Genomic DNA, 11,204 nt, shown 5'->3' with positions numbered 1-11,204 from the left:
AGGGCGCCTTATCTATAAACCCCAACCCCAAATGTATGACCGTTTCATCTTCCCACACGGCAGTAACAAAGTACAGAGGTCTCAGTATCCATGTAAGCCAAGTTTAGATAGTCCTTGTTCATAGAGGATGTAGTTTGTGGCTTAGACTTGGAAAAAGAGAAAGAAAAAAAAACCCCATTTCCCCACGTTTTCTCATATACAGATTCATTCCTGCCCAGCAGTGTTCTGCTTGGAAATCAGGCAGTTCTTAGGAGAGAGCTTCACTAAAAGAAGTCACACCCCTGGAGAAGCAATGACCCCAGGCTACCTCCCCGAGGAACTTCAAAGCTCCACTGATCAATATTTGCTCCCAATTTAGCATCTCACATAGGGTTTCCTCATACCCCTGGGATAGTCTGGCCTGCCTCCTTTCCCCCTAGTTAATTATCCACAGAGACTAGGTAGCAGACAGAGGGCTGAACTCCAGTGCTCGGCAGGTGAGCCTGCCAAAGGGACAGGTATTGGGTGGCCGTAATGGTCACTGCTGTTTTAATAGCTGCGGGGAGAATATGTGCGGACAGTAAAGTGCTTCAAGCCCCTTGGCATTGGGTTCTGGATTTTAACACACAACCTTTTATTTACTTGAACTCGTTCAATGCTGATATTTATTGTTGTAGAGTCAATGTGAAAGCCCAAACATGAAGGGGATTTAAGTGGAATCCCCTAAAAGCTGAGTCTGGCATCAGTCTCTCTCTCTCTCTCTGGCCACGGGTTATTAAAAATGTGGCTTCTAACGTGCTATATAACACTCAAGCGCTAAGCCATCCCCTAGCCCTAGAGTGTCTTTCTGAGCGCAGATGGGGTGGTTAAGACAGCCATGACTGTAACAGCAAAGTAAACTCTAGGTCCAATGGAGAAGGCCCAGACTTGACATCATTGTGACCTTGGGAAGATTTAAGATGCACAGGGACAATGGTGCCCCCTGGTGGTCAAAAAAGGGGGAGCGTGCAGGCTCTATTTTAAAAACTGTCTAAAACAAACTTCCTCACTTAGTGGACAATAGCTTGCTCTCTCTGTGTGTGCACGAGCATACATATGGCTACATGAGTCTCACACATGCTAAGTCATCAGCTACAGCAAAGCCATTTTTAAAATGCTGAGAAGCCAGGAGTGGTGACACACGTATATAATCCTAACTTTTGGGAGGTAGAAGCGGGAAGATGTAGAGTCCAAGGCCATCTTTGGTTACACAGTAAGTTCAAGGACCGCCTGGGCTATGTGAGACCCTGTCTAAAAGAAAAATTACATCCACTCTGAGGCAAAGTCTCACTAAGTAGCCCAGGTTTGCCAAGAACGTCTGATCCTCCTGCCTCAACCACTGGAGTAGCTAGGATCCCAGACATGCACGCCTTGCTGACAAAAGCTAAAATGTATTTAGCGCTTGCTGTTTCACGTTACTATCTAACTATGGTACATGAGTCATCTTAATTAATCCTTACAACTCTTACGTGTGTAGGTAATAGTACCTTTAAAGAGGAGGAAACGCAGATAAAATATCCTGCCAAGGGCTATTGCTCATAACTGGCCAAGCTAGAGCTCAGACTCAAGTCAGCCTCAATCAGAGCTCATATCTATCTGCCAAACTCTACCATCTACTCACTAGGTCCTGGGGACCCTGCATACTAGGCCAGTGTTCTACCACTGAGCCTCATCCTAGCCCTGGAGGATTTCTGAATCCTTGCCCCTGGTCTCCTGGAGACGTCAGCACAACGCGTTGCTATAAAGATACTTTAAAAGATAAGAACTATGACGTCTCCCCCATCTGTAAACCTTTGCACAGCCATAACTGATAAACACAACCGGAGACGCCCACCCTAGAACACGTACAGATAGAAAAACCAAATGCTTAGCAGCTGTAATGTCCAAGGTGAGCAAGATGGATGCCTTCCTTGTAGTGGGAGAGATTGACAAGGGTTCACGCACACTAGGCAAGTGTTGTTTGGTTTTGGTTTTTCAGGACAGGGTTTCTCTGTGTAGCCCTGGCTGTCCTGGACCTGCTTTGTAGACCAGGCTGGCCTCGAACTCACAGCCATCCGTCTACCCCTGCCTCCCGAGTACTGGGAGTGCCCAGCCCCATGGACAGAATTTTGCTTCCTCACTGACTACCAAGACCACTTTACTTCTCTTGAGCTTGCTTCTTTATAAAATAGTATAGGCCGGCCATGATGGCGCACACCTTTAATACCAGCACTTGGGAGACAGAGGCAGGCAGATTGCTGTGAGTTCAAGGCCAGCCTGGTCCTCAAAGCGAGTCCAAGACAGCCAAGGCTACACAGAGAGACCCTGTCTTTAAAAAAAAAAAACCAAATAAATAAATAAATTAAATTAAATAGTATAAACCCAGGCATGAGGAAATGCTTAGCATTCTAGAGGCAGAGGCAGACAGATCTCTGAGTTCAAGACTAGCCTGATCCACATTCCAGGACAGCCAAGGTTACTGTAGAGAAACCCTATCTCAAAAAATAAAAATAGGGGCTGGAGAGATGGCTCAGTAGTTGGGAGCACTGCCTGCTCTTCCAGAGGACCCAGGTTCAATTCCCAGCATCCACATGGCGGCTCACAACTGTCTGTAGCTCCAAGAGCTGACACCCTCACATTGCAGGCTAAACACTAATGCACATAAAATAAAAATAAATAAATTATTAAAAAATAAAATAAAATAAAAATAAAGCCGGGCGGTGGTGGCACACGCTTTTAATCCCAGCACTCGGGAGGCAGAGGTAGGCGGATCGCTGTGAGTTCAAGGCCAGCCTGGTCTACGAAGCGAGTCCAGGACAGTCAAGGCTACACAGAGAAACCCTGTCTCGAAAAACAAAACAAAACAAAACAAAAAAATAAGCTGGGCATAGTAGCGCATGCATTTACCACCAGTACTCAGGGAGGCAGAAGCAGGCTGATGATCACTGTGAGTTCAAGGCCAGCCTGGTCAACAAAGCAGGTCCAGGACTGCCAAGGCTACATAGAGAAACCCTGTCTTGAAAACCCAAAATAAATAAATAAATAAAGCTGGGCATTGGTGTCACAGGCCTTTAATCTCAGCACTGGGGAGGCAAAGGCAGGTGGATTTCTGAGTTCAAGGCCAGTTGGTCTACAGAGTGAGTCCAAGGGCAGCCAGGCATACACAGAGAAACCCTGTCTTGGGGGAAAAAAAACCCAAAACAATCAAACAAGTCAAAACCAAGCCCAAAGTGGTGGTTCAACTTTTAACTCCTGAAAGGCAAATGCAGTCTGGTCTATATAAAAAAAGCTCCAGGCCAGCCACCCAGAACTACATGGTAAGATCCTGTCTTATTAAAAACAAAACAAAAAAAACCAGCAAAGGATATTTTGTTTTCTTTTTCTTTCCATTGTTGAGAATGAAATCCAGAGTGTTGCTTGTGCTGGGTAAGTTTCTTTAGCCTTGGGCTTGTAAAACAGGAATAATGTCCTTTTTTTTCTCTCTCTCTGTGTAACCTTGGCTGAATTTGTGGCCTCCCTGGACTCCACTTTCATCTGTAAAATGGGCAGAGTCAAGTTACATGAATTTCAAGATCTTTTGCCTTTTTTTTTTTAAGATTTATTTATTTATTATGTATACAGTGCTTTACCTGCATGTACACCTGCAGGCCAGAAGAGGGCATCAAATCACATTATAGATGGTTGTGAGCCACCATGTGGTTGCTGGCAATTAAACTCAGGCAGGACCTCTGGAAGAGCAGGCAGCATTCTTAACCACTGAGCCATCTCTCCAACCTGCTTTTTGTTGTTGTTTGGTTGGTTTTTGAGAGACAGAGTTTCTGTGTGAAGCCCTGACTATTCTGGAACTCACTTTGTTTGTTTTTGGTTTTTTGAAAAGGGTTTCTCTGTGTAGCCTTGACTGTCCTGGACTCACTTTGTAGACCAGGCTGGCTTCAAACTCATAGTGATCCTCCTGCCTCTGCCTCTCAGTGCTGGGATTAAAAGGGTGTGCCATCATGCCCGGCTAAAATGCTGTACTTATTTAGTGTGTGTGCTTTGGTCACAGTGTACTTGCCGAGGTCAGAGGATAATTTGTGGAAGTCAGTAGGATAAGGATTCAACTCAGGTAAATAAATGCCTTTACCTACTGAGCCCTTTTATTCTTTTAATTATTATTCTTATTTTTTGAGATGAGGTCTATGCAGCCTTGCTGTCCTCCAATTCTGGGCAATCCTCCTGCCTCGTATCTCTAAGTAGAGTTATGAGGCACCACACCAGGCTTTAAATGTTGTATTTGCCTTTGTTTAATCTGAGAGGTGGGTAATATGGCGAAGAGGACAAGCCTGAAGGCCTGAGTTTGAGCTCTGGACCCAGGAAGGAGAGAAAGGTCTCCCAAAGTCGTCCTCTGACCTCCAAAGACCAACCACAAACAAAATAAACATAAAATTAAAGAAGCAACTTGGGAGGCAGAGGCAGATGGATTGCTGAGTTCGAGGCCGGCCTGGTCTAAAAAGCAAGTCCAGGACAGCTAAGGCTAACACAGAGAGACCCTGTCTCAAAACCGCCCCCTCCCCCCAAAATAATAAGGTCCAAAAGAGAGAAAAAAAAAAAAAGGTCCAAAAGATCAGTAGCTTAGATTTTCAGGACTATGTACTATACAGGAGATTCTGAACTAACAATGGCTTGTGATATACAAGGATGCCGGAAGGGTTATAGGTAGGGATGTTTTGCCTGGAAGTTTGTCTGTGGACCACTTGAGCACCTGGTACCCAGAGGCCAGTGGAGAGCATCAGATCTGGGGAACCAGAGTTACGATGGTTGTGAGCTGCCATGTGGGTGCTGCGAACCTGTAACCTCTGAAAGAGCAGCCAGTGTTCTCAACCGCTGAGCTCTCTCTCCAGCTATCAAACTTGTAATCCTCCTGCCTCAAGCCTTCCAGGTGCTAGGATTAGAGGTGTATCCTGCCATACCTGGCATAGTTTTTTTTTGTTTGTTTTTTTCGAGACAGGGTTTCTCTCTGTAGCCTTGGCTGTCCTAGACTCACTTTGTAGACCAGGCTGGCCTGGAACTCACAGAGATCCTCTGCCTCTGCCTCCTGAATGCTGCTGGGATTAAAGGCATGCGCCACCATGCCTGGCTTTTTTTTTTTTTTTTTAAAGATTTATTTATTTACTACTTGTACAGTATTCTGCCTGGATGCCAGAAGAGGGCACCAAATCTCATTGTAGATGGTTGAGAGCCACCATGTGGTTGCTGGGAATTGAACTCAGGACTTTTGGAAGAATGAACAGTGCTCTTAACCTCCGAGCCCTTCACTGTCCCTTTCGTTGTTCCCTCTCCTTCCCTCTCCTGCTCCTATCTGACAGAGTCGACTTTCCCTCTCCTTCCCTCTCCTGCTCCTATCTGACAGAGTCGACTTTCCCTCTCCTTCCCTCTCCTGCTCCTATCTGACAGAGTCGACTTTCCCTCTCCTTCCCTCTCCTGCTCCTATCTGACAGAGTCGACTTTCCCACTCCTTACCTCTCCTGCTCCTATCTGACAGAGTCGACTTTCCCTCTCCTTCCCTCTCCTGCTCCTATCTGACAGAGTCGACTTTCCCTCTCCTTCCCTCTCCTGCACCTATCTGACAGGGTCGACTTTCCCTTTCCTTCCCTCTCCTGCTCCTATCTGACAGGGTCGACTTTCCCTCTCCTTCCCTCTCCTGCTCCTATCTGACAGAGTCGACTTTCCCTCTCCTGTCTCTGCTCTTGCTGGTCCCTCCATCTGGAAGGGCAGAGAGGGAAGAATTGTGCATCTCCACTGTTTCCTTCTAGAGCAATCCCCACCTTTAATGTCCCACTAGCACGAATACGAGGACCTTCTAGAGTCTTCGGCTTCTCACCTGTGTCCCCTGCTCACACAACCGGTTCTCTTTTCTTCACAATGCCCAGTTGCCGACACATTACATTAGTATACGCTGAGTTAAGTATGTATCTATAGTTTGTAAATTGAACAGGATCCCACAGGCTGGAGAATTAATGGGTCAGGGCCCGCCAGCCTTTACACTATGCCAATCCCCAAACTCTACCCCTCCATTATTTTTTAACTGTCTGCAATCCCCTACCTTCCAGCCTAATATAAAGGCTGTTTTTGGGTATAAAAAGACAACACAGCTTGTGCTTTTGGTTTCAGACTTTTTTTCAGTTCATTTCCATAAAAACATAATATAAAAGGCAATGCCACCATCTTCCCCTCCTGGGGGTATTTCATCGCGTTGGTCTAGGCTGCTTGCTCCAGTGTTCATAGCTCATCATGCGAGCTGTGCAGGGCATGGTCACATAGGTCTGCAAAGAGTACACAACAGTTTGAAGGAAGCAGGGAGAGACAGACAGACAGACAGACACACACACACACACACACACACCTCTCAGGAAAACACCCCAAGCCAAATTGACACCAATCACTGTTCTTCAGAGCACATGCTTTTTTTTTTTCTCTGTGTGTCCCTGGCTGTCCTGGTCTCCCTTTGTAGACCAGGCTGGCCTCGAACTCACAGCAATCCGCAGGCCTCTGCCTCCTGAGTGCTGGGATTAAAGACGAGCGCCACCACGCCTGGCCTTGCAGAGCACATGCTTATGAATGACAAACTAACCCCACTGTGCGCTCACCACCCCCACTGTGCGCTCACTTTCTCCTTCTCTCCCTCTCTCCTGTACTTAAGAGTAATGGAGACAGAGATTCTGAAAGCCAATAGGTAGAGACTGGAGAGAAATTACTCCAATCCCTAAGCCAAGGCAAAGCCAGCTATGGGACAGCTATCAGACGTCTGAACGCGGGCGCGTGCTCTTGTGTGGTGAGGCTCGGGGCAGCAAGCCAGGTTACACCAGGCTGTGAGCAAAGGGTGTGAAGTGGGAGCAGCTTACCTGTTCGCTTACTGCAAAGTTTATCTTTAACATTGTCAGCCTCTCTTGAGAAGAATTCAATAAGTTCGTCCTCGTACTCCTCCACAATGCTCTCACACTGTGGGCCCAAGGAAGAGGGATGTGACACAGGGCGTCTGGCTCACACCTCCCAAGAAGAAGGGCAGAAGGCAACCACTTATCTCTCTCTGCTTGTTCTTTCACGGGTGGATTTCTGTAGACAGGGTCTTGCCACATAGCCCTAGCTGGCCTGGAACTCAGCATGTGTACCAGGCTAACCTCAAACTCCTACCTCTGCATCTTCCAGGGCTGGAACCTAGGCACACAACACCCTGTCTGCCACTGACTCCCAATCTATGCCCAACAATTGCCATGAATTCCCAGGCACCCACAGCCGTCACTCACCGCAAACTTGAGGGTGCCGCTGATATCTGAATCAATTCGGATGCCCTGTAAGTCTTGTTCGCTGGATTCTCCATTCCGGCCCATGACGCGCACGTAGTTCTTGCGGTGGGTGGAAGGGTCGATCTGTTCACCATACTCCTTCATGCGGTCACACACCTCCTCCAGCAACTCCGTGAGGTGGGCCTCTGAGCGGGCGTAAGGCACCTGGAAACGGACTCGGCCTTCGGTCACTCCCTTCCACCTCATAGATCAGTAATTTGCACCCTTCATTTTCTTTCTTTCTTTTTGGAAACAGGGTTTCTCTGTGTAGCCTTGGCTGTCCTGGACTCGCTTTGTAGACCAGGCTGGCCTCAAACTCAGAGATCTGCCTGTCTCTGCCTACCAAGTACTGGGATTAAAGGCGTGCGCCACCAGGCCCAGATAACACTCTTAATTTTCAAGTCTAATGTAAACAACTAATTCTAAAAAAATTAACCCAATAATAGTCTCTTAGAGTGTCCCTTCTTTCCTCCTCTCAAATTGCTTTCAAATGTACATATTTTGTTTGTCCTTTGGATCATGGCGTTGGCCTGTAGCCTTGGCTGGTCTACAACTCTGTAGACCAGGCTAGCCTTGAACTCAGACAGATCCACCTGCCTCTGTCTCCAAGTGCTGGGAATAAAGGAATGTGCTACCATTCTGGGCAAATGTACAACCTTATTTTGCCTGATTATAAAACCCCAAGAAGCTGGGTGTGGTGGCGCACGCCTTTAATCCCAGCACTCGAGAGGCAGAGGCAGGCGGATCGCTGTTAGTTCGAGGCCAGCCTTGTCTACAAAGTGAGTCCAGGATGGCCAAGGCTACACAGAGAAACCCTGTCTCGAAAAACCAAAAATAAATAAATAAATAAATAAAACCCCAAGAAATAAGATAGGACCCATTAGCTCCAAATTACAGACAGAAACTATTTTGATTAACTATAAGCAACTATGTTTTTTTTTCTTGTGAATTTCCTTAGTTCTTTTGGACACAGATTTTTATTTATTTATTTTTATTTTTTGGTTTTCCGAGACAGGGTTTCTCTGTAGACCAGGCTGGCCTCGAACTCACAGGGATCCACCTGCCTCTGCCTCCTGAGTGCTGGGATTAAAGGCGTGCGCCACCACTGCCCAGCAGACATAGGTAATTTTTATTTATTTAAAAAAAAAAAAAACATTAAAGGGGGCTGGTGAGATGGCTCAGCAGTTTAAGAGCACTGGCTGCTCTTTGAGAGGATTGGATTCAATTCCTAGCACCCATATGGCAGCTCACAGCTCTAACCACAGTTCCAGGGGATCTGTACTCTTAGTCATATATGGTAAAACAAATACCAATGCACATAAGATAAAAAACAAATCATTTATAAGTGTCCTTGTAGTTACTAGCTTTGCATATGTGTCTTATGTTTCTAATATAAATTTCTTGCTATAAAGTTTTAAAAGTTTATTCTTATTTTATGCATATGAGTGTTTGCTTGCCTACATGCATGTCTGGTGCCCACAGAGCAAAAGAGGATGTCAGATTCCCCAGAATGAGTCATGAGCCACCCAGTGGGTGATAGTTTCTGAACCAGGTCCTCTGCAACAGTGGCATGTGCGTCTAACCACTGAGCCATCTGTCCAGCTACAAGGAAGCCTCTGCGGAGCGGGATCACAGATGTGCACCAGCCTGCTGGGCGAGACCTCTCACTCCCTAGATGGGTGTGTGTGCACTACACTGCTATAGAACTAGGGGTGTGAGAAAAGGGCTGGTGAAGCTCTTCCTGACAGCTAAATCTACAGCAGAAACAATGAATTGAGGTCTGGGGCCAAGAAACATGTCGGTTTTAACTTCCCAGGCCCTTCCAAATAAGGCAGAGCCCAAGTGCTCTGTTTCTGTCAGTGAGGCAGGGTCTCAAGTAGTCCAGGCTGGCCTCGAACTCCTGACCGTCCTGTTTCTACCTCCCAGCACTAGGATTACAGGCATGCAGTATTGTACCTGGCTTAGAGCCCAATTCTTCAGCAACACCACGTTCTGGCCCACTGGGTTTTTGAAAATCTACCTGTCTAATCCAAACAGGCCTGTACCTGAGAGAAGTTGTCCTGCCTCAGCCTCTGAGTGTCGGATTATTACTGTCACTGTAGGTTGTGCGACTTCCTGCTTTCTTTTCTTCCACCTTTGTACTCAAAGCCTGGATTGAGCTGCTTTATTTGGGGGATGGTAAGTTACCTCCACAACTGACTGGCTGCCATCTGGATTGATTCGGAAGGATCCCATCTGAATGGTCTTCTTGGGGTCCACCCGGGCAATTTCCCACTCTAGTTCATCCACCAGAGCCCTGCAAGCTAGTGCCAGGGAAGAGAACAGGGTGGGGACGGTGAGGAGACCGAGACAGACCCAGGGACTTCTGTCCATCCTCGTCCCTCCCACGGGTCAGCTTCCTCCCACTTCTTCCCCTTGTGTTTGTGCCTTTACCTCCACAGTGTAGATCCTGGCTCCTTCGAGCCCAAGCAGTTCCCAGCAGCACCCCCAAAAGTAGGGCCAGCCAACCCCAGCCTTTCATCTTTAGCGTAATGGGGTCGCTCCACCTGGATTCGTGTAAAATAAAACACAGGTGTGAGGAGACCGATCCATTTCTGCCCTGACCGCCACCCTTCATCCCTCAGGCCTCGGTGTGATCCTGATTCAACCTATCCGGGAAAAGGCCACGTTACAAACTCGGGAGAGACTGGAGTTGCTGGGGGGGGGGGGGGGCAGGACCATAGGAAGTGAGAGCTCAGAACTGGGACTCAGTTCCAGAAACTATGTCCTCCACAGGTGAGGGCCGGACACTGAGGGCTCCAGAGCTACGCGGTAGCTGTGGGATGCATGTTTTCCAACTATGCCAGGGTGCCGGGCAGAAACCACCAGCCAGGCCACGAGAACACTCCATAACCAGGGCCTGTGTGGACCCAGCACCAAGAGTTCTAGAACCCCCACCTCTAGAATGTGGGTAGCTCCCGCGCAGCTCCGTCCCCAACCTCAGTGCGCCCACTGCCGTGATGCTCGCATCTGTCCCACCTCTGCTCCCACGGCCGCCGCCGTGGCCCGGGCACTGCAAAGCAGCCGGCTGGGAAGAGCGGGGCTGTCCGGGCCTCTCCAGAGCGCGTGCTCGGGCGCCCGCCGCGTCCAGGGTGGCCGGCCGGGGACCGCCTGGGCCAGCTGTGTGCACCTAACTCTGCACGAGAGGACCCGACGCGGCGTGCGAGCCCCTATGGGAAGCGGACCCCACGGCCGCCCCTGCGGACTCCCGCGCGAACAGGCAGCTTCCGGAGCGCCTGAGCGGGAGGCGGCGAGGACCCCTCGGAAAGCTGAGGACCCAGGCTTGCGTGGCGCGCGGCTCACGTGACCACCCAGAGAACAAAGGTCGCCTAACGCGAGGACCGAGCTCAAGTGCTGCGTGGGGTAACGTGTCGGCCCAGGTAGGCTAGGACTTCCAGATAGACGCGATCAGTGGAAGAGAAACCTAGGTTTCAATATACGAAGCGTCCATCATACTGCAAACTACATTTCCCAGGAAGCACGGCGGCACCAACCTTTCCTAGTAGCTACAGGTCTTTTTTAAGCTAGTTGTTAGTTTCTGCATGTGCCAAATTAATAAATTATCGTCATTAGGTACGTATTAGGAAAGTCACTATTGTTGTCACCTGCCTTTTCAGGCGGGTTCCTGGAGATTGCTGAAAGTTATCCTGAGGATGGGAGGCGGCGGCTCTCAGGCCTGAATAGGCCAAGCCCCGCTAAATTCCCAGCGTGTCACTAGTACTACTGAGGAGCTCTGCAGCCCAGGATGCCTTGAACTCAACTCCCCATCTCAGGAACGGTGGTTCTCAGCTCCTTAACTGTTAGGGTTACATACAGGCTGTACGTTAAACTGGAATTTATGGTCAC

General features: G+C 48.5%; 1 protein-coding gene across 2 annotated transcripts; it reads right to left on the bottom strand.

The window, feature by feature from the left end:
- Positions 1 to 6,127: 6,127 nt before the first annotated feature.
- Positions 6,128 to 10,480, bottom strand: Cnpy2 (canopy FGF signaling regulator 2). 2 transcript variants are annotated; one of them, XM_051170106.1, is made up of 6 exons: positions 10,257 to 10,405; positions 9,753 to 9,865; positions 9,507 to 9,622; positions 7,281 to 7,484; positions 6,879 to 6,975; positions 6,128 to 6,299 (listed from the first exon to the last, which is right to left on the bottom strand). In XM_051170106.1, exons 2-6 carry the CDS (start codon positions 9,838 to 9,840, stop codon positions 6,256 to 6,258), a joined length of 549 nt encoding a protein of 182 aa, XP_051026063.1. In that variant the 5' UTR covers positions 9,841 to 9,865; positions 10,257 to 10,405; the 3' UTR covers positions 6,128 to 6,255. The 2 variants fall into 2 exon arrangements, with proteins under 2 accessions (XP_051026063.1, XP_051026062.1); XM_051170105.1 differs by having other exon boundaries at positions 6,129 to 6,299; positions 10,338 to 10,480.
- Between the last annotated feature and the right edge of the window lie 724 nt (positions 10,481 to 11,204).

This window comes from Acomys russatus, chromosome 28 (assembly GCF_903995435.1).
Source record: "Acomys russatus chromosome 28, mAcoRus1.1, whole genome shotgun sequence".
Lineage (NCBI taxonomy): Eukaryota > Metazoa > Chordata > Mammalia > Rodentia > Muridae > Acomys > Acomys russatus.
Note: the sequence above shows the minus strand (reverse complement) of the source record. Positions and strands in the feature narration are given on the sequence as shown.